The sequence below is a fragment of the Schistocerca piceifrons genome, chromosome 4 (genome assembly GCF_021461385.2).
Source record: "Schistocerca piceifrons isolate TAMUIC-IGC-003096 chromosome 4, iqSchPice1.1, whole genome shotgun sequence".
Taxonomy (NCBI): Eukaryota; Metazoa; Arthropoda; class Insecta; order Orthoptera; family Acrididae; genus Schistocerca; species Schistocerca piceifrons.
The window spans coordinates 365,689,640-365,713,683 of NC_060141.1; the positions used below are offsets into that span (position 1 = coordinate 365,689,640).

General features: G+C 39.0%; 2 protein-coding genes and 1 long non-coding RNA gene across 5 annotated transcripts in view; 1 reads left to right on the top strand and 2 right to left on the bottom strand.

The window, feature by feature from the left end:
• The window catches only part of LOC124795293, a 41,878-nt gene extending 41,309 nt beyond the window's left edge, over positions 1-569 (bottom strand). Inside the window, exon 1 of the long non-coding RNA XR_007016674.1 lies at positions 429-569. This is a non-coding gene — a long non-coding RNA (uncharacterized LOC124795293). The remainder of the gene's footprint in view (positions 1-428) is intronic.
• Positions 570-681: 112 nt separating this feature from the next.
• The window catches only part of LOC124794996 (vesicle transport protein USE1), a 126,909-nt gene continuing 103,546 nt past the window's right edge, over positions 682-24,044 (top strand). Inside the window, exon 1 of one of the 2 annotated variants that reach the window (XM_047258751.1) lies at positions 682-713. The gene's annotated coding sequence lies outside the window, so the exon portion shown is untranslated. Of the gene's footprint in view, positions 714-924; positions 1,111-24,044 lie in introns of those variants that run through there. The other variant, XM_047258749.1, reaches the window with a different exon arrangement.
• LOC124794995 (neuronal acetylcholine receptor subunit alpha-10-like) overlaps positions 22,173-24,044 on the bottom strand; it is a 48,605-nt gene continuing 46,733 nt past the window's right edge. Inside the window, exon 10 of one of the 2 annotated variants that reach the window (XM_047258747.1) lies at positions 22,173-24,017. In XM_047258747.1, the coding sequence (XP_047114703.1) occupies positions 23,832-24,017 (186 nt within the window). In that variant the 3' untranslated portion in view covers positions 22,173-23,831. The remainder of the gene's footprint in view (positions 24,018-24,044) is intronic. The other variant, XM_047258748.1, reaches the window with a different exon arrangement.

Here is a 24,044-nt window from a genome sequence, read left to right on the forward strand (position 1 = left end):
ACCGAAATTCCTGCATCTTTTTGTTGTGCAGACTGAATTTTGCTTCGGTAGTGATGCAGATAGCGCTTTATGGTCTGATACTCCTAAAACTAGAAGAAACTTTTCTTTTACATAATAATTATAACTACTTACAATATTGTCAACACATGTTGCAGAGGTTGCTGTAATTCTTGTATACTGATCAAAATTGAGATTTAGCCCATTTGTGGCTACCAGGTTCTTTTAAAGTTTGTTTGAACAGTTCAAATTTCTAGGTGTTCAGATTGGTAGTAAATTAAACTTTGGTGTATTAATATCGGAAGTCTTTCGCCCACCTTAAATATTGTGTAGGCTGTATCGTATAATATGTAAAATTTCAGCTGCATGCGGAAAGAAATAAAATCTGCGTAAACGATTAAGAACGCTTCCATATTTTTTTATGCCATTACCTGATCTAGTTTGCTGTGTCTCATCCGATAAAGCGGCAGATGAAACAGTATGTAATACGATTTATCTCGTACACTGATAAGTATGAACATCAAATTCATCAACTCGTATGCGAACTGTTTCCAAACACAACACGAAGCGTTACCAGGGCAACACGCGATTTGTCAGCGCTAGTCTTTTGTTGAACATGGCTAGGTTTCTTCAACCTCTTGTTATTGTCAGTGTAGCCACTAGCCACTTAGCCAACACAGCGGTGAACTTGCTGCACGCTGCTTACGAATGACGAAGTACTCACCATTGGTTTGATAACAGTATGTGCATTTATTATACCTGCTTGTAAATCAACAATCCATTTTATTTATTGTAAAACCATTAGTTCTAATCTCGTATACCAAGAGGTCATAATAAAACAGATCTTGATGAGTGTTTTCTACTTGAATGTTGCGTTTCTGAACAGTGACATGCCAGTAATGTTATTGTTGCCGTTGTTATTTTTTTGTCAGGAACTGCAAAAACGAAGAGCGACTTTGCCTTTGGGAAAAGTTTTAAATGATTTCTCACACAGTTATATGCTAAGATTTTTTTGCGTCTGCACATACTTCATTGAGACAAGCATAATACCTTATGTAGTTAGAAGTAATGGTGTTTTGATGAAATTTCTGCAACAGCGTCTTTCTTCTTAAAGTATTCTCCTCACCGGCAATTTGTGTTGTGAACTGCTTGGACGTATGTACGCTCTTACTTAGTATTGGTCGGGTCTTTTACTTCAGTAAGTAGAGGGTTATATTATATTCCTAGAGTCATCTTTTATAACCAGTTCTTGAAACTATTTAAGTAGACTTTTTTGGTATAGATAACATTAATCTTAAAGTCTGCCAGTTCAGTTTCTCGTACAGCATCTCTGTGACACACTCTCACAGGCCAAACAAACGCGTGACAACTAATGTTGCTCTTCTCTCTCTATACGTTCTGTATCTCATTTTAGCCCTATTTGGTATAGGTCGCACACACTTACACATTTAAGCAATATTCCTGAATGGATCGCATGAGTTTCATCTGTAAGCAGTCTCCTTTCTAGACTGATTACATTTTCCCAGTATTCTACTAATAAACTGAAGCCTACCACCTGCTTTACCCATAACTGAGCCTATTGATCATTCCATTTCATATCTCTACTAAGTATTACACCTAGGTATTTGTTTGAGTTGGCTGATTCCAACAGTTACTTATTGATACTACTGTAATAGGATACTACATTTTTTTCCGTTTAGCGTCTTTTAGATAGTACTTCATTATAGAAAACTGAATCATCTGGAAAAAAAGTCTGATTTTACCATTAATATTGTCCACAAGATCATAACATGCCGGTACAGCATGAACAGCAAGCATCCCAACTTACTTCTCTGAGGCACACCTGAAGTTTCATCCATGTCTGAATGTGTGACTCCATCCAAGAGAACATGTTGCATCCTCCTTACCAAAAAATCCTCAGTGAAGTCACAAATTTTGCTTGATACCCCACATGATCGTACTTTTGACACTTAAGTGTAGATGTGGTACTGAGGTAAATAGGCCTAGTTGTTGGCAGCCAAGAAATATTGCGTCTTCCAGACTGCCTTGATCCAATGCTTTATGTCATGAGAAAAGTGCAGGTTGGGTTTTGCATGACCAATGTTTTTGGAATCCTTGCTTGTTGCCATGGAGAAGGTGATTAAGGGATCAACAAAACTACTGTCCAATATCTCTGAAATCAATTTGTTGAAGCATCTTAGAACATATTCTGAACTCCTTTCCCTGTAGACATGGTATTCAAATTTTTTACTAAAATACAGTGCTCATGTCGCCACTGTCTCTCTTGTGGTGGCAAGAAAGGTTTTGTTGATCAGTTATAATACCATTCTTGTATATGAAACATCCATATGTTCTTCCAACTACTGGGCTCATTTTTTGTTCGAGGAATCCATGATAGGTTTAGTTAAAAGAGAGGCTATCACAGCTGCAAATTCAGTATAGAGACTGACAGGGACTCCATTGGGGCCTGGAGCTTTGTGCAGTTTTCAACTGTTCCAGCTGTTTCTCAACACCACTGACACTAACACTCATTTCATTCATATTTCAGTGGTTCGTGGCTATTCAGAGATCTTATAGGATGACACTTGAGTGTATTGTGTAATATGATCCTTGTGAAACCTGGTAAATTTAATGATTGTAAAAGCAGATTACAATGTTTACCTATACAGTTTCTGAAAAGTATATTTATCTTTGAATGAATTAATGTGGACATACATATTTTGTTATTTCATTCTGCTGTGGGTAAGGTGTATTACATGTTGCTTCACAGCCCCCCATGAAACATGGACCTTGCCATTGGTGGGGAGGCTTGCGTGCCTCAGCGATACAGATGGCCGTACCGTAGGTGCAACCACAACGGAGGGGTATTTGTTGAGAGGCCAGACAAACGTGTGGTTCCTGAACAGGGGCAGCAGCCTTGTCAGTAGTTGCAGGGGCAACAGTCTGGATGATTGACTGATCTGGCCTTGTAACACCCAAAATGGCCTTGCTGTGCTGGTGCTGCGGATGGCTGAAAGAAAGGGGAAATTTCAGCCGTAATTTTTCCCGAGGGCATGCAGCTTTACTGTATGGTTAAAGAATGATGGCTTCCTCTTGGGTAAAATTGTCCCCCATTTGGATCTCCAGGCGGGGACTACTCAAGAGGACGTTGTTATCGGGAGAAAGAAAACTGGCGTTCTACGGATTGGAGTGTGGAATGTCCGATCCCTTAAACGGGCAGGTAGGTTAGAAAATTTAAAAAGAGAAATGGATAAGTTAGATATAGTGGGAATTAGCGAAGTTTGGTGGCAGGAAGAACCCGACTTTTGGTCGGGTGAATACAGGGTTTAAATACAAAACCAAATAGGGATGATGCAGGAGTAGGTTTAATAATGAATAAAAAAAATAGGAGTGCGGGTAAGCTACTACAAACAGCATAGTGAACGCATTATTGTGCCCAAGATAGACACGAAGCCCATGTCTACTACAGTAGTAGAAGTTTATATGCCAACTAGCTCTGCAAATGATGAAGAAATTGATGAAATGTATGATGAGATAAAAGAAATTATTCAGGCAGTGAAGGGAGACGAAAATTTAATAGTCATGGGAGACTGGAATTCAAGAGTAGGAAAAGGGAGAGAAGGAAACATAGTAGGTGAATATGGATTGGGGGTAGAATTTTGCACAGAGCGTAACTTAATCATAGCTAACACTTGGTTCAAGAATCGTAAAAGAAGGTTGTATACATGGAGGAATCCTGGAGATACTAGAAGGTCTCAGATAGATTATATAATGGTAAGACAGAGATTTAGGAACCAGGTTTTAAATTGTAAGACATTTTCAGGGGCAGATGTGGACTCTGACCACGATGTATTGGTTATGAACTGTAGATTAAAACTGAAGAAACTTCTAAAAGGTTGTAATTTAAGATGGGACCTGGATAAACTGAAAGAACCAGGAGTTGTACAGAGTTTCAGGGAGAGCATACGGGAACAATTGACAGGAGTGGGGGAAAGAAATACAGTAGAAGAAGAATGGGTAGCTTTGAGGGATGAAGTAGTGAAGGCAGCAGAGGATCAAGTAGGTAAAAAGACGAGGGCTAGTAGAAATCCTTGGGTAACAGAAGAAATATTGAATTTAATTGGTGAAAGGAGAAAATATAAATATGCAGTAAATGGAGCAGACAGTGGTCAAAAGACTCCCCTCAACTTTTATTTCCACAATAATTCAGTTTTTAACATCTTTCCACCAAACTTTGTGACATTTTCACATTTCTTTTACTTTTAACAACTGTTTATTGTAATTTAGTAGATTTTCATGAAGTATATCTGCAATAGCAGCAGAAGTCATTGACCCATGCCATAACTCATTTTTAGAATACTGCTGTTCTAATAATTACAAATCTTCTTGTGTTGCGTATTGTTTTGGTTAACAATCATTGCCTCGAATGATGACATATGCACTTAATTAGGAAATGGCTTATTGGATTAGGGTGATTTTCTGTCCGAGACAACTGTTGATGAAGATAGCAGGTGTTACCATCAGTAGATGACTCCCCAGTTTCCAGAACAGTCTCAGGGATCAGTTGCTGCAATGTTGAAGATGTCAGCTAGAGATGGAATAGAATGCAAAGTTACTAACACACCACTACTTGGAAGAAGGATTGCTTTGAATGTCCTGAAGGAGAGAGGGAGGGCCCATTGCGTATGCATGCCACCAAGTGGATGAGTGATGTTGTGTGTTATATAAAACACACAGAATGAAATTCCTGAAATGATTTTTAAATCATCATTTAGGCTGTATAATTGGAGGCAGTGATTGGTATCATGTATGCCAGAGGTACTTTTTGTGCTAAACGTGTTTCCTTGAATGACTTTTGGTCACAATTTTGTGTGTCTTATTTTTATCAGGAATAAAACGATGACAAACAGATTCCATCAATTTAACAGATTAATGAGAAGCCATCTCAAATTCAGTATATTACTGCAGAGATGTGCGCTCTTATTTCTGGAATATGGAAGAAGTCTGCACAAAACTGTCTCTGTTATATCATCCTGGTGAAATCTTACAGTTGATGAGCAGTTGTTTCCAAGCAAAGCAAGATGCAGCTTTTTACCCAATTTATGCGAAGCATACCTGACAAGTACAGATTCAAATTTGTATAGCTGCAGATGTGGCATCCAAGTACGCCTGCAGTGCCTTCGCGTACTGCAGTAAGGAAAATGTCTGACCAGACAATCAGCCATTGGGAGAGTATATCATTTTTGGTCTCATGTAGTCATTTCTAAACCAAGGAAGGAATATGACAGCAGACTACTACTTCACATCCCTTCAGCTTTTCAAGAAACTTCGACAGAATAAAATGTCAACAAGATTCATCGAAAACTCCCTAACTGCATGAATGGAAACAAGTATGACGTACATTCCCTCATTGAAGAATACTGATATGTCAGAGTGTACCAAAGGAAGAAGAATAAGGAAGTTGTTATTCTCAGTGCACTACATCCTGAAATAGCAGTGAGCGAAGAACGAAAGAAAAAGCATAAAAATTTTTTCTTTTATAACACTACAAAGTATGGTGTGGAAATCAATGACAACATGATTCAACTAATTTTACTTGCAGAAGATGGCAAACGCATGTTTTTTACGGCATCCTAGACATGCCAACAATAAAAGCAAGGATCATCTACTGTGAGTTCATTCCAGCTAGCAAATGAACTGACGAATGGGAAATAACAAAGTTTAATTTCAATGTTTCAAAACAAACAAGTGAGATAAATGAAGGAACTGCAGAAATAACTCATTTCTGGGTTGATTAATGGAAAAAGTACGGGTCTAACTTTAATCACATTGTGGATTTTTAACGCACATCTTATTAGGACTCAAATGATCCCTTCCAGCTGTTCTAGAGGTATCACATTCTCTGCTGCTCTTGTGTTAAGTTGCAGACAGCCCTGACAGCTTTTTTTCTACATCATAAAGACTTTTTAGACAAGGTGCAAGTTGCCCTAGAATATTAGCCCATAATGAAGTAATAAATGGAAGTAAGCGTTATTTGTTTGCATCATTACTGAATTACTTACACTTTGTCTTAATACACGAAAAGCAGAACAAGCTTTTCAAGTTGTTGTTCTGAAAAGTTTTACACAAAAGTCCCATTTGAAGTTATTTTGTAGTTCTATTCCTACAACTTTAGTTTCAATAACAGACTTCAATAATGTATTGCCAAGGCTTTGTATTGTATCAAATTCTTGTAAAAAAAACAAAAAAAAAAAAAAACAGAGAAAATGGAAATTTGTGAACAGTTATATATTATTGTTATTTTATTTTGATGGAACCAGCTAATAGTGCTGAGATTTGTAAATAACGTGACACATCATCAATAGACTGAGGGTGTCATTGACATAGCATAGGTGTAATCCTCTGGGAACAGGGGTTTTTGAGCGGGAATGGCCTTGTTATTAACACCTTTTTAATATGTTTGATATTAACTGTTGGAAAATATCAGACAAGAGTGGAAAAATATAAGGATTTTTTAGGGACATAAATGTAATATGGAATGCACAGTGGAAATATAAAAAAAGAGTATCGTGACATTCATTGACTTACACCAGCTCTCAACAAAATTGTCACCTTCCAACTAACCTGGGTTTCTGACTATGCTACAAATCAGACTACGAAGTCTTTTGCGACGGAGTCCTTGCATAAAAAGTTCTCGGTTTACTTGCCGCATCAAATTTGGATAAAATCCCAAGCTTTCGATGACTACCTCCGTCATCTTCGTCAGGGGTAAAACTGATGTCGTAGACCGGTAAGGCTTCCGCTTTTATAAGCAGTGGACGGCTTGTCATTGGCTGGATGACATCACGGTGAAACCGATGTGTACTGAGGTGGCGGCCTCTATATCCATAGATTTTGTTTGCGCGCTTTATCCAGCGTTGCTTGCAGCGCCATCCATCGCAACAGGCGGAGAACTGCGAGGAATGTAAGAAGTCTCCCTCTGCGCTCTTTCTATATCAATTGCGCACTTCCATGCATTGCTGAGTGCATAACCGGAATCTCTGTTGAAATTATTTTCACAGAATCTAATTTCAACTGCTTCCCTGATGACAGAGTCCCAATAGTTTGAAGCGTGAGCAAGTAGTCTTGTTTCATCGAATAAAATCTTATGTTTATTTAACAAACTGTGCTCAGCCACCGCTGATTTTTCTAGATACCTGTATTTCAGGTGATGCTGATGTTCCACACTGCGATCGGCGACAGTTCTTATAGACTGGCCCACATAACTTTTGCCACACTCGCAAGGAATGCTGTAAATTCCCGGTACTCTCAGGCCAAGATTATCTTTCACGGGTCGCAGCATTTCCTTAATCTTCCCGGGTGGCCGGAAGACTGGTCTGATTCCTTGCCGGCTCAGGACTCTTGCTGGTCGTTGCACCGCAGAATGGTAGCCGCGCGATGTGTTGGTCCTCTTGATCTGTTCGAACAACGTCCTTTCTTGGTTTCTTCGCCAGAGTAGATCTGATATCACGATCAGAATAACCATTTTTTATGAATACCGTTGTCAGATGGTTAATCTTGGAGCCGAGATGATCCTTGTCCGAAATAGTTCTTGCTCTGTGTACCAAGGTGTTCAGCATAGCTCTCTTCTGAGCTGGGTGGTGAAAATTACGCGCGTTTAGATATAAATCTGTATGCGTCGGTTTTCTGTGCACAGAATGTCAGAGACGTCCATCTGATTTTCGCTCCACCAGTACATCTAAGAAGGGTAACTTTCCATCCTTCTCCACCTCCACTGTAAATCTTATGTTCTGATGTATACCATTCAAATGTTCAACATTGAAAGATGCCACATACCGTATTCTTAAACGGGATCCCACAGCAGCACTTAGTAGGAAGACAGGGGAGCTACTGAAGAACTCTGGCCTCCTAGAAGAACTAGTCAAGAATCTACGACCAAGAGCACCAAGGCCACCCAGGTTATATGGTCTACCCAAAGTCCATAAGGATGGGGTTCCGTTGAGACCTATTGTTAGTGCTATTGGGTCTCCTACATATCGGTTGGCAAAATACTTAACCAAATTATTAGCACCTATAGTCGGCCACTGTAGCCATCATATTACTAACTCAAAAATGTTTGTTGACATTATAAAGCAGATGAAGATAGATCCGAATGACATCATGATCAGCCTAGATGTGGTCTCTTTGGTTACAAAGGTTCCAGTGGAAGATACGTTAAAAATGTTGTCTGCTCATTTCTCTCCTGAAATACAGAAGTTATTTCGACACACTTTGACGACCACCTATTTTTTGTATGGTGGAAAATATTATGAAATGATTGACGGAACAGCTATGGGTTCGCCACTGTCACCAGCCATAGCTAACTTCTTCATGGAGGATTTCGAAGAACGAGCGTTGAACAGTGCTCCCTTACGTCCATCCTGCTTCTTCAGGTATGTTGACGATACATTTTTAATCTGGCCACATGGCAATGAGGCACTGCAGCAGTTTGTTGAACATTTGAATGGTATACATCAGAACATAAGATTTACAGTGGAGGTGGAGAAGGATGGAAAGTTACCCTTCTTAGATGTACTGGTGGAGCAAAAATCAGATGGACGTCTCGGACATTCTGTGCACAGAAAACCGACGCATACAGATTTATATCTAAACGCGCATAGTTTTCACCACCTAGCTCAGAAGAGAGCTATGCTGAATACCTTGGTACACAGAGCAAGGACTATTTCAGACAAGGATCATCTCGGCTCCGAGATTAACCATCTGACGACGGTATTCATAAAAAATGGTTATTCTGATCGTGATATCAGATCTACTCTGGCGAAGAAACCAAGAAAGGACGCTGTTCGAACAGATCAAGAGGACCAACACATCGCGCGGCTACCATTCTGCGGTGCAACGACCAGCAAGAGTCCTGAGCCGGCAAGGAATCAGACCAGTCTTCCGGCCACCCAGGAAGATTAAGGAAATGCTGCGACCCGTGAAAGATAATCTTGGTCTGAGAGTACCGGGAATTTACAGCATTCCTTGCGAGTGTGGCAAAAGTTATGTGGGCCAGTCTATAAGAACTGTCGCCAATCGCAGTGTGGAACATCAGCGTCACCTGAAATACAGGTATCTAGAAAAATCAGCGGTGGCTGAGCACAGTTTGTTAAATAAACATAAGATTTTATTCGATGAAACAAGACTACTTGCTCACGCTTCAAACTATTGGGACTCTGTCATCAGGGAAGCAGTTGAAATTAGACTCTGTGAAAATAATTTCAACAGAGATTCCGGTTATGCACTCAGCAATGCATGGAAGTGCGCAATTGATATAGAAAGAGCGCAGAGGGAGACTTCTTACATTCCTCGCAGTTCTCCGCCTGTTGCGATGGATGGCGCTGCAAGCAATGCTGGATAAAGCGCGCAAACAAAATCTATGGATATAGAGGCCGCCACCTCAGTACACATCGGTTTCACCGTGATGTCATCCAGCCAATGAGAAGCTGTCCACTGCTTATAAAAGCGGAAGCCTCACCGGTCCACGACAGTCAGTTTTACCCCTGACGAAGATGACGGAGGTAGTCATCGAAAGCTTGGGATTTTATCCAAATTTGACGCGGCAAGTAAACCGAGAACTTTTTATGCATGCTACAAATCAGTTTGCCACCACAATTTTTTCATAAAAAAGGAGGTTGTGAACAGTGATATAACTCATCAAAGTAGAACATCAATTCTGAAATCATCAATACACTCGCCATCTCAACTAAACCTGTATAGGACTAGTCTAGAACACGATCCAAAACATCATCCCTCTCAGTGGATTGCCATCTGCACTAGGTGTACATTGATCTAGTACACAGCGAGGTCTAAGTTGCCATCCTCAAGAACTAAATGATATATTGCAAACAGAACACAGAAATGCTATGTGCAACTGAAACATATAAATAAAAACATTGCAGATGCCATCTACCAAGTGTATGTCATGCTTCAAAGAGTATACTGATTGCTTGCATTTTTTACTATATTAAAGTGTAGTGTCTGTTGCTGATTCCATTGAGATATAATCTGCAGCCATAATTAAAATGCCGGTGTCACATGCAAATAATTATTTTTCCCCCTTCTTCAGTAAAATAGTCTACATTACAAGTGTAAAGAAGGGACAATAGGGGTCCTAGGACAAAGTGCAGTGGTACACAATACTTACTGCTTTATTGAATCAATTTGTAGTTATTCTAATAAACACTTTGATGCCTTAATATCGCTGTTTGCCACCTGTCTTGTAGGTGAGAATTTACCCTGTGGTCTGAGATGCTTCTGCACATTTTTGTGCTAGTTTATGAATAAGAGGATTGTGGTGAGTTATGGCAAATGAATTTTACAGATCTAGGAATATACAAGTTGCATGTTCTCTGTTGTCCAGTGGTTTAAAGACAGCTTCTAAGAACTGATATATAGCTGTTGATGTAGAAGTGCATTTGCTAAAACCCCATTGACTTTGTGATAGTAATGAAGTTCTTGCAGTGTGGTTTCGAAGCAGACTGTAAAAAACTTGGTTATGTTTGAGAAAACAATTCAGTTGGGATACTGGATGTTAGTTGTTTACATTATCGGCGTGTCTGTCCTTTTTAAAACAAAAACCGTAAATATAGGAGTTGCCTGTGGCTGTTTTAGTACATAAGCAGAGGCTTTTTTAAATACATAATCAAGAATATTATACAACCGATGTGAATATTTGTTTTTGATGCAGTAGTGTCTTCGGTGTTCTGCTATAGTTCTTCTGTTGTGTGAGTTTATTTGTGTACACTTAACCTTCTAACTTACCCCACAGGTAAAAATCACAGGGACAGATCAGATTATGTTGAAGACCAAGAGATTTTATTGCCTAAGATTGCATGTGCTGTTGCTTCATCTTGCTGAGAATATTTATCTTCCTCAGTTTATGATGATTTCTGTTTCAATTTATGATGATTTCTTTGTTCTTTAGATTATGTTACTGTGGAATGCTGAAAACACTTTTTGGGCCAGTTTCCTTGGCCAGTCTATCACAACTTAAGGAAGTCACACACACACACACCCCTCCCCCCCAAATGATGTATGAAGAAGAATATGTATGGATGTGGAATGAGGCAAAATATACATAAACAAATAAACAAGAAGTAACCGTCAGAAACTAATAGTGCAGTCTGCATTAACAGTTAACTATGGTTAAACTGCTACATTCTCTTTGTTTCTGCATAGGCTGTAAACCAGGGCTTAACAGCTTGTTGATTCCGAGCATGAGCACTCATGCATGCTCAGGCTCTTGCAATGTGTTAAAGAGAAATCTAATTACATCATGTGGTCGCAACGGGAAGGTGTCGTCGTTGAGTGATTGTAGGAGGATACAAGATGACTTGGAGAGGATTTGTGATTGGTGTAAAGAATGACAGCTAACTCTAAATATAGATAAATGTAAATTAATGCAGATGAATAGGAAAAAGAATCCTGTAATGTTTTAGTACTCCATTACTAGTGTAGTGCTTGACACAGTCACGCCGATTAAATATTTGGGCATAACATTGCAGAGCAATATGAAGTGGGACAAGCATGTAATGGCAGTTGTCGCGAAGGCGGATAGTTGTCTTCGGTTCATTGGTAGAATTTTGGGAAGATGTGGTTCATCTGTAAAGGAGACTGCTTATAAAACACTAGTACGACCTATTCTTGAGTACTGCTCGAGCGTTTGGGTTCCCTATCAGGTCGGATTGAGGGAGGACATAGAAGCAATTCAGTGGCGGGCTGCTAGATTTGTTACTGGTAGGTTTGATCATCACGCGAGTGTTACGGAAATGCTTCAGGAACTCGGGTGGTAGTATCTAGAGGAAAGGAGGCATTCTTTTCGTGAATCGCTACTGAGGAAATTTAGAGAACCAGCATTTGAGGCTGACTGCAGTACAATTTTACTGCCGCCAACTTACATTTTGTGGAAAGACTACAAAGATAAGATAAGATAAGATAAGATAAGAGAGATTAGAGTTCGTACAGAATCATATAGGCAGTCATTTTTCCCTCGTTCTGTTTGGGAGTGGAACAGGGAGAGAAGATGCTAGTTGTGGTACGAGGTACCCTCCGCCACGCACCATATGGTGGATTGCGGAGTATGTATGTAGATGTAGATGGAAGAAGCACCAGCTGTGAATTAGGGGAGAGCCAGTTTTAACAGTGGTGCCATCTAATAGCAGCAATTGCAAGTCAGCATTGTGTAACACCAACAGTCTCTTGCATTTCAATCCTCAGCGTGAGGAATCTTATCTTTTTGTACAAAAAGAAGCAAATCCATAAGGCACTGAATACTTTCAGGAAATTCAGTTTACAATGGTGTTATGTGTCTTACTACATCAAAGATATGGAAACAGAAAAGGATAGAATCGGAGCATGCACAAGAGGTTTCAAAAGTTAAAAGGAAGACGAAGAAGAAGAAGAAGAAGAAGAAGAAGAGGAGAGAGAAAAAAGAAACAAGTGAGTGTCATTTGAATGAGCTTTAAACTTGCACTACTTTTAGCAAAGACCTTGCATCCTTTCACAGAAGGTGATTTAATAAAGAATACTTGGTAGCTGCAGCTGGAAAATTATGTCCACCCCAGGTAGAAAAGTTTCACGTGATGCCATTATCAAACACAACAATTACGCTTACTCACAGGTTATGGCAGACAATGTTCAGAACCAGCCTGTAAAATCTTTGTAAAGAGTTTTTGCATATTCTTTAGCACTCTATAGATATCACTGGCACACAGCTGGATGTGACATTCTTAGAGGTGTTGAAGAAGGTTTTGAAAATGTAAGGTTATCATGAAATTTGTTAGTTTTTGTCTACATACAGAGCACAAGTTGTGTTATGAAATAGATCAGGATTCTTAGAGCAACTGACTGGGAAAACAAAAGAATCTGGCAGTACCTAGTTTGCACTGATTTGCAGGTTAAAGTAATTGATCTACAATGTGGCAGGGAATATAAACACATTCTAGATATCTCCAAGTATTTCCCTCAGGATCAATATCCTCATTTACTTAAGTCTCCACAAAGTCTCCACCCTATTCCCTGTGATGATGAAGGATGTACAATACTTGTTGTTTGTAGGCCTGTGCCCACAGTATTCTTGCAGAGCACGTTTGCTGTGAAGCCTTGCCAGAAATGAAAAGTAAAGTTAACTAAAAAGCTGTTATTTTGAAAGTGGCTGCAGCCCACTAAGTTACATAAAATGTTCGAGTTTAATCTATTGCCGCTTGCTTAACATTTACGTGAGTATGTTGATTTAAGAGTAATAATTATCTACATTTTTTAGAATAGAGGCATTTTTATGATGAACATAAGACTTCTACACTCAGTTAAGGATTCCCACCCTTAATACTAGGCAAGAAGGCAAAGTGTACATCGAAATAATTTTTGTGTGATGTACTTTTTGAATGTGAATGGCAGTTTCATTTTCTTAGTATCCAAAAATGCCATTGAGAAGTAAATTTACTGCGAAATGAGTGTAAGACACCAAAAAACTTTGAACAGGCCTCTGCAGAACATGAATTGAACCCAACACGAAATCTTGTCAGATACTGTACTTAGTGCTCATCCACACTGTTTAATTTCACTCTTATGGTACATTTTGTAATTATGAATCGCAGATTTTTGTAGCAAAGTTAATCTTCCTCCATGAAGAGTTATAATACTTTAATTTTCCTTTTGCCCTTACAGTCAGATGTCTCTGCGAGGTCACAGAAAATTCCCCTGCCAGCAATTCATTTGTGAGGTTGTACATGGCTTTTTACAGAAATCAGTAATGCATTCTAAGATTTTTTAATCAAAAAATGTCAGAAAGCACTTTTGTAGTCAGAAGCTTTTTGTTTTATATAATAGACTAAATGATTTTACAGTGTTGATACTAAAGAAGTTTTGACCCACAATGACAACCTTATCTTCGAATGATATATTACTTTCTCTTCATACAAAAAGTAATTCACTCTTGTCAGTATTACCCAGATAATTTGCTCTAATGTGTTTCAGGGAGTTCAAAAGTGCACAGGAATATGTTTAAGAAAGAATTAAGTGTTCCGTTGTGTACTGCCTGCTTTATAAATACCTTCCTAGTGTTCTTCCCATACCTTGTCCCTACACATTGTGACAGTTGCTACATTATAATTTGTGACAACTCTAATTTCAGTAATCGATATATATCTCTGAAATGAGCTTCCTACTACAGATTTTAGTACATTGTTGTTGTCCATATTGCTCCCAGAACTTATAGATCGAGATTGCGTATTGTATCCAAAGATGCTGTGAGCACTCCCATTGCACTCACTGTATAGGGTGTTTCCAGAAGTGTGTGCAAAAATTTAACAAGACATAGAGGATACTCCACTGAACAATTTGAAGTAGGGAAACTGAGGTCGGAGAAGCAAGCTTAAGGAGATAATAGGAATAAAATCACATCACTGTGTACTTTTTAATTTACATTAGTCACAGTTAACTGCAAATGCTATCGCTGACACCATGAATATACCATTTGTATTTTGTCTTACAAAATGTGTTGTAACTGATGGCCATCAACCTCAGTGCAAGCATGACATCGACGAACGATATTCTGACACACCCTGACAAATACCCATGCTGTGTTTCGAATCACATCACACGCAGCCACAATGCTGGCAGCCAATTCCATCTCCATATCCACCAGGGGATCATACATGAAGTGACTTTAGATATCCCCATAGAAAATAATGAAGGGGGTTCAAGTCAGGTGACCTTGCAGGCCACGGAATAGGACATCTCCTTCCAATCCAGTGGCCATGAAATACTGTACCAGTACTTCTCTATAGAATCGTACCGTATGTCTCTGAATAACACTGAGTAATGAATGGATCTGTCATTGATTCATTGTGCATTCTGTCATGAGACAGTGTAAATATGATACAACAGAGCCACCTTATGGACAAGTAAAGTAAACAAAACCTGTATCATGACTCCCTGGTAATCAGGCTCATCCTCCTTGTGTCCTCACTGGAAATAAAGACTGTACATGTAAATAAACAGCACAGTATGTGAAAATGTGTATGTTTGTTAGTTGTAAATAAGCTGGAAAACAGACAAGGCGATAGATAAGTTTACTTCCATATCTTCTTAAGCTGGCTTGACCCCAGTTTCCCTATCTCAAATAATTCAGTTGAGCATTCTTTATGTCCTGTTACATTTTTGCATGCTCTTACAGAAATGCCCTGTATACTTACTCCTCTCCTCCTTGATTACTGATTGTTTATTAATCACCATTATTTGATGACTGACTGGGTGTAACTCATTAAGCACAGTTGACTGAAATTTTGCTATTAGTTTATTATATCCTTTGTTGGAACAGATTATTGAATTAAATACTAACAAAGAGATAGAGGGGCTGGCCAGTACTTAGCTCAGTACAGCCGATAGATACACATAAAACAGAACTGAAAATTTACATTCCTAGCTTTCGGAACTTTGTTCCTTCATCAGGGAGGAGAGAGGGAAAAAAGGGAAAGTGGATTCAGTTACTCACAACCCAGGTTATGAAGCAACAGGGAAAGGTAAACAGGGAGGGTAGCAAGGATGGAGGCATGGTTGTCAGAGGGAAGCCAAAGATATTCTACTGTAAGTACTGTGCCAGCTTCAAACCAAAGAGGATGCATACAGAAGTAAAGAGGTATATAGTATAAAGATAAACACAACTATATAGGATGAAAAGATGCGTGAGTGGCTAAAGAGGAAAGGGAAAGAGGAGAAGACTGGAGAGTGAATGGGAGTGAGGTTGTTTAACGTAGGTTCAGTCCAGGGGGATGGCACTTCAGAATGTACATTGAATTTAGTTTAGCACCCTGAGCACAACATGAAAGGACAACAATGTAGTGGATTTTTTCATGTCCACATGTTTTTGTAGTTGAAAAATGGAAAATCCAGGATGGAATGGAATAATATTGTGAAAAGGAAAGTTCCTACTCACCATATAACAGAGATGCTGAGTTGCAGATAAGCACAACTAAAAGACTGTCACAAATAGCTTTCAGCCAGTAAGGTCTTCATCAGAATTAGACAGCAAACACTCATATACACATTCACGCAAACACAACTCGCACATACGACTGCAGTCTCAGGCAACTGGCAGTGTAGCCTCAGTTGTCTGAGACTGCAGTCGTGTGTGTGAGTTGTATTTGTGTATGCATGTGTGTGTTTGCCATCTAATTCTGATGAAGGCCTTACTGGCCAAAAGCTATTTGTGACAGTCTTTTTGTTGCGCCTATGACTCAGCATCTCCGCTATATGGTGAGTTACAATTTTCCTTTTCACAATATTGTTTTTATAGTGGCCATGAAATACTGTACCAGTACTTCTCTATAGAATCGTACCGTATGTCTCTGAATAACACTGAGTAATGAATGGATCTGTCATTGATTCATTGTGCATTCTGTCATGAGACAGTGTAAATATGATACAACAGAGCCACCTTATGGACAAGTAAAGTAAACAAAACCTGTATCATGACTCCCTGGTAATCAGGCTCATCCTCCTTGTGTCCTCACTGGAAATAAAGACTGTACATGTAAATAAACAGCACAGTATGTGAAAATGTGTATGTTTGTTAGTTGTAAATAAGCTGGAAAACAGACAAGGCGATAGATAAGTTTACTTCCATATCTTCTTAAGCTGGCTTGACCCCAGTTTCCCTATCTCAAATAATTCAGTTGAGCATTCTTTATGTCCTGTTACATTTTTGCATGCTCTTACAGAAATGCCCTGTATACTTACTCCTCTCCTCCTTGATTACTGATTGTTTATTAATCACCATTATTTGATGACTGACTGGGTGTAACTCATTAAGCACAGTTGACTGAAATTTTGCTATTAGTTTATTATATCCTTTGTTGGAACAGATTATTGAATTAAATACTAACAAAGAGATAGAGGGGCTGGCCAGTACTTAGCTCAGTACAGCCGATAGATACACATAAAACAGAACTGAAAATTTACATTCCTAGCTTTCGGAACTTTGTTCCTTCATCAGGGAGGAGAGAGGGAAAAAAGGGAAAGTGGATTCAGTTACTCACAACCCAGGTTATGAAGCAACAGGGAAAGGTAAACAGGGAGGGTAGCAAGGATGGAGGCATGGTTGTCAGAGGGAAGCCAAAGATATTCTACTGTAAGTACTGTGCCAGCTTCAAACCAAAGAGGATGCATACAGAAGTAAAGAGGTATATAGTATAAAGATAAACACAACTATATAGGATGAAAAGATGCGTGAGTGGCTAAAGAGGAAAGGGAAAGAGGAGAAGACTGGAGAGTGAATGGGAGTGAGGTTGTTTAACGTAGGTTCAGTCCAGGGGGATGGCGGGATGAAAGGATGTGTTGGAGTGCAAGTTCCCATCTCCGCAGTTCAGAGGGACTGGTGTTGGGTGGGAGAAGCCAAATGGCACATACGGTGTAGCAGGTTCCTAGGTCCCTAGAATTATGCTGGAGGGCATGCTCCGCTACTGGGTATTGGGCATCTCCTAGGCGGACAGTTCGTCTGTGTCCGTTCATGCGCTCGGCCAGTTTGGTTGTTGTCATGCCGATGTAAAAGGCTGTGCAGTGCAGGCATGTCAGTTGATAAATGACATGTGTAGTTTCACACGTAGCCCTGCCTTGAATTGTGTATGTTTTACCAGTAACAGGGCTGGAGTAGGTGGTTGTGGGGGGATGCATGGGGCAGGTTTTGCAGCGGGGTCGGTTACAGGAGTAGGAACCGCTGGGTAGAGAAGGTAGTCTGGGAATATTGTAGGGTTTAACAAGGATGTTACGGAGGTTAGGGGGGCGACGAACACAGACGAACTGTCCGCCTAAGAGATGCCCAATACCCAGTAGCGGAGCATGCCCTCCAGCATAATTCTAGGGACCTAGGAACCTGCTACACCGTATGTGCCATTTGGCTTCTCCCACCCAACACCAGTCCCTCTGAACTGCGGAGATGGGAACTTGCACTCCAACACATCCTTTCATCCCGCCATCCCCCTGGACTGAACCTACGTTAAACCACCTCACACCCATTCACTCTTCAGTCTTCTCCTCTTTCCCTTTCCTCTTTAGCCATTCACGCATCTTTTCATCCTACATAGTTGTGTTTATCTTTATACTATATACCTCTTTACTTCTGTATGCATCCTCTTTGGTTTGAAGCTGGCACAGTACTTAAAGTAGAATATCTTTGGCTTCCCTCTGACAACCATGCCTCCATCCTTGCTACCCTCCCTGTTTACCTTTCCCTGTTGCTTCATAACCTGGGTTGTGAGTAACTGAATCCACTTTCCCTTTTTTCCCTCTCTCCTCCCTGATGAAGGAACAAAGTTCCGAAAGCTAGGAATGTAAATTTTCAGTTCTGTTTTATGTGTATCTATCGGCTGTACTGAGCTAAGTACTGGCCAGCCCCTCTATCTCTTTGTTAGTATTTGTTTCACATCTTATATGAGATTTTCCATTAATCATTTAGATTATTGAATTACAGTGATGAAATTATGTCACAAAATTTAAAAAAAAATTAGCTTCCATAAACAGTTCTCTCTTGAGCAACACTCCCTTCTTTTAATTGTGGTTCAGTATTATTATTATTATTATTATTATTATTACTAATACACTTAACTTAACTTACATCTTTAAAGTTGAATACGCTAATAGCCTACCATTTGAATTTTTGCTCCAACTGACTGTTAGCAACTAACTGCATCTGTAGGCTTCACTTTATAATGTCTCCCGGGCTGGTGCATGCGTAAAACGAGCAACTGCAAATCTCATTATTGAGAGCAAAGCTAATAATCCATTCTTTATCACACGTCACAGAATTTGTACCTGTTTGCATATTTATCAAAATGCAGAAGCGGTGGCCTCACAACGCCCTGAACCGCCACGCTTTGCGTATGTCTATTGTGCTTTTCCACAGCACAAGCCACCAACCTGTGTTTATCACAGTAATGACTATCACGAGTGACCATGAATGTGGGATGGGCTGAAATGGGACTTGTCCCAAGTTACATTTCTCATGCAGCATGCCAACTATTTTTGTACATAATGTTTGTAGTTTTCCTACAATGGGAGGTCATGCAGTATCGTGCATGCCACCAGTCCAGTCTGCGGCTCTGAGTATCAAACCCTTGATGGAAATAATCAATTTTGAAAATATAATGTAGTTGAATAGATAAAAAAATCTACTCACCAAGCTCTGTTTTCTCCTGCAGCTGCTTGATGAGTAGATTTTTTATCTATCCAATTACATTATACAGGATTGATGCAATATCATATTTTATGGACTATTGTCCACATGTTTTTGTAGTTGAAAAATGGAAAATCCAGGATGGAATGGAATAATATTGTGAAAAGGAAAGTTCCTACTCACCATATAGCAGAGATGCTGAGTTGCAGATAAGCACAACTAAAAGACTGTCACAAATAGCTTTCAGCCAGTAAGGTCTTCATCAGAATTAGACAGCAAACACTCATATACACATTCACGCAAACACAACTCGCACATACGACTGCAGTCTCAGGCAACTGGCAGTGTAGCCTCAGTTGTCTGAGACTGCAGTCGTGTGTGTGAGTTGTATTTGTGTATGCATGTGTGTGTTTGCCATCTAATTCTGATGAAGGCCTTACTGGCCAAAAGCTATTTGTGACAGTCTTTTTGTTGCGCCTATGACTCAGCATCTCCGCTATATGGTGAGTTACAATTTTCCTTTTCACAATATTGTTTTTATAGTTAACAGTTTTAGCCCTTTCATGGCAACAGTTCTGTTACATGGCACATCACATGTCAGAGGAGTTTCATCCACATTCACTATTTACTCAGTTCCACATTGGTTTCCTTTCAATGTTGAATAATAAAGCAATGGAAAGATAATATTTTCTCTTCATACTTTTAGTCTGTTAAGTTCCACTGTAGTGCAGGTTTAAGTGTGTGTATTTGAATCATTTTTGTATCAGTTTGATAGTGTCCTTGAATCCATTTCAGAATGCCATCTTCTAATTCTGGCTATTTTGCATTCAATTTTCTATTTGACATTTAGTCTCCCTTTTTTTTCAGTTTTACTTTACTAGCATGCCAATCGTGAATGATTTTTCCTGTTGGTGGAGGGCTGAAATGCCACTCTGCTACTCTGTTTCAGTGTTCTTCTGCACATACTACTTTCACTTTATAGCTCACATCATGTGAATACCTTTTATTTTTTTCCATTATGAAAGTAGATATTAAAAAAATATTGTATTGTTATCAGTAACACAAATCCTTTCAATTCAAGTCCACTGGCACCAATGATTGCGATGACGCATCATAGACCAGACATTGTTCTGAGCTTGTGATGGCAGTGTATGAGGAAGACAGTGTTAGCAAGCTTGTGAACCCCCGTAACTAATGTTTGTTGCATTGGTGCACTACCACTGCTAGTTGAATCCAATGTTGCCAGATAGAGAGATGTTTCCAGTGGCATTGAGTATATGGCCATTTTTAAGACTGGCAAGAATTTTAAATCAAACATTGGATGTTTTTATATTAATTTTGAGCATGAGACACACCTACATTTTGGAGGTAATTTTTTGAAGAAAAAAGTGTGTCTTATAGTCTGTAAAATATGGTAGATCAATGCTTATTGCATAGTTCCTGTGCCAAATCCACTCCATGAGTGAAACTGTATCGTTAGTCAAGTCCCTGTGAACAAGTTGGTGTCATCATGTGCTGTGATCACATTGTGTTTTTCAATATCTACTTGGCACTGCGGATGATCCTCTTCTGTCCGCTGATTCCACACATGCATCACTATGCTAGCATCATGTTCTGTGTTGGATGAAGTACTGTGGTACGATAAGTCTATTTCCTGAAATGAACATAATTTTAGCACTATTACAAACTTTCTCACATGCTAATATTCTCTCTTTTACTTGCTTCACATTTCCACTTCATTTAATGGCTCTTTATTGTCTGAGATTGGTGTAGCAGTGACCTTCTCAGGGTTTCTGTGCAGACTTAAATCATTTATTTCAGGCCATTATTTCTGGATATTGAAATTTTCGGAAACATCAATACATTGTCAGTATCATATTGCACAGATAACAATATGAATTAGGATAAATTGCTGTCCCTATTCCATCCTGCTCCCAACCCATTGTCCCAGGGCTCATATCCCTGTAAAAGTACTAGTTGCAAGACCAGTCTCATACATCTTCCTACCACCTACTCCAACCTTTTCACATGCCTCTTCTACCTGACCAAAGGCAGGGCCAGTTGTGAAAGCAACCATGTGTTCTACCGACTTAGCTGCAACCATTGTGTGGCTTTCTATGTGGGTATGACTGCTAACAAGCTGTCTGTCCATGTGAATGGCCCCTACCAAACTGTGGAACTGATGGACAGCTGCACCCAGACCATCCAGTTGCTGAACATACTGTGCAATTCAGTGTGCTTAACTTGATTGCTTCACTGCCTATGCCATCTGGATCCTCCCCACTAACACCAGCTTCTTTGAACTGCACGGGTGGGAACTCTCCCTGATATATATCCTTTTTCCTGTAACCCTGCTGGCCTTAACCTTTACCAGTCCTGCATATATGAATGTTTGTGTGTTTTTCTGATGAATGATTTCATCCAATAGCTTAGTCTTCTTTCAAATTCTCCCATCTGCCACTCACGGTCTCCTTTATGCAGTGAGTAACAATCTATCCTAATTAATGTTTTTGGTATTCCAGCCTGGATATTACATTGTTATATACATACATACATACATACATACATAGCAAAATCAGAAGAGAACTCTTGATAACAACCCCCTTGTTAAATTTTCTTGTGTCAAACAACACTAAAAAAACTATGTATTTCACCATTTTATTTGACTAACTTGTCTGACCATCAGAACTACATAATTTTCTTCTTTATTGTGTTTTGTTCATTGTCTTCTCCAAACATTTTAATAATTCTTACACTCTAGCTGTATGAAGTGACTTTTTTCTTATAGCTACGGTATGATCCACATTATACAAGGTATTTGTAAACTTGACTTACAGTTCCTAAGATCTGTAGAGAGTGCTGGGTAGATAAAGAATGGAACAGGGCCAAGTGTTTCTAGACAAACTATTTCCATACTACAGGATAAATGTAAAACTATGTGTTCCACAAATCTACATCTGCAAGATAGATAACCAATAGTAATTTACTGTGTCTGTTACAGTTAATTTGGCAAGACACACACGAAATACACAGTACATACAGTCACATTGTACACTCAGTCTCTCTTTTACCTCTAATAATAAACTTCATATTCCCCAACTGTAGTTTAACATTCAGCATTTTTACCAAATTAGCTAGTTCATTACAAAGGTAGTAATTACCCAAGTAACATCCTCTGTATTTGCCATGTGACTGCTGAAAGCTTCTTCAAGGATGGCAGCTATGTTTATGTCATCGAAGGGAACTAAATAAAATGTAGTCACAATAAAGGCATATAAAAGATCTATGTTGGAAACAAGGAAGAATTCCTCTTTTAAGAGAAAGTGTGACAAAGTGTATTTGGAAGGGGAGAGATGAAAGAAGGAAAATTGGAAAGAGGTGAGAAATATTATTGAAATTAATTATAGCCTTGTCCCCACACATTATGGTAACTTGAATTATGCATAGTAATATACTAGCCCTGACAGGACAGGAGTTCTTCTTTAGTTTCTGTGTGCATTAGCTTTTTGTCAGATCTGTGTCTTTCAGTTAGATCTGTTTCCTTTAAGCAGGAAATGATGCTACAGCAGTATGGAACAATCAGCATTCCAACTCAATCTGTTGGCCTTTGGTTTAGTTTTGGTATAGATCTTTTGTGTTCCCTATATGGTGTAGCCTACACATTTGAAAGGCAAAGACTTAATAGTTTGTCAACATCGTAGTTCAAAACCAATTAGAAAAAAAAGTCAAGAAACTACAACAATTCACGTGTCAGTAACATTGTTTCACAGGTTGTAGTTCCTTATTTGAATAGTTGTAGCAACTGGAATATCATGTATTTGTTTGCTGGCCATGCTTAGATAACATTGTGTGAAACACAGCATATCAAATGCTAAATGCTGAAAAATTGGTCGAGTCCTATGGCAGGCAGGCATGTTTATTAATTCAGTAAAAGTGCAGAGGTGAAGAAACTAAAGGGAATGTGTAAGAAGAGCAACAAATGGGTAGGTAAAAGATAATGATAGGGAAAGTGAAACAGTTAAAAAAGGCAGAAATGAAAAATAATATCAAAGAACTCAGAACAAAGAAGTAGAATGAAATGAATGCAAAGTAACGTTAGGAACAATGCATGGGTCAATTTCCATTTTTTCAATTTCATCTCTTTTTTTTTTAGTTCTTATACACATTCACTTTTCCAGTTTCTTTGTAATTAATTTTTTTTCTTTACAATTACAGCTACTTGCCCCTTTCACTTATACTTACATGTCATGCATAAGCTGTTTCCGATTTCAGAATTCTTAATCTTTTCTGTCATGTTCCTTTTTAGTTTCTATTCCAATGTAATCTTGTGCTCCATAGTTCGGTGGTGGTGGTGGTGGTGGTGGTGTGTGTGTGTGTGTGTGTGTGTGTGTGTGTGTGTGTGTGTGTGTCATGTTGGACAAACACTAACTTTTTTATTTGCCACTTTACGTACTTCAGTAGTAATTTCTAATTTAAAACATTACACATACTATGGTTGTCATATTTTGTGTTAGCTTTTTTATAACATGCCATGTCTGGATCATCATAAAATAAGCTGTCAATGATATTTCACTAAAGATTTGAATCACTTAATGACATGCTTGCCAAAATAAACATGCATGTACTATGGACTGTTTGTTGCAAGTAAAATGCTTAAATACACAGCATAGGTAAAACAGGAAATACGGTCAATTACAGTGGCTAAGATTGTCCAGTATTGCTGAATTTGTTCTGTATTTTTTGTTTCTTCTGGAGAAGTTTCTTTGTTGTTTGACCCTAACTCGTCAAGAGTTGCATAAGAGTAGTCTTCCTGAAACATCAGGCATGGTTTAGTACA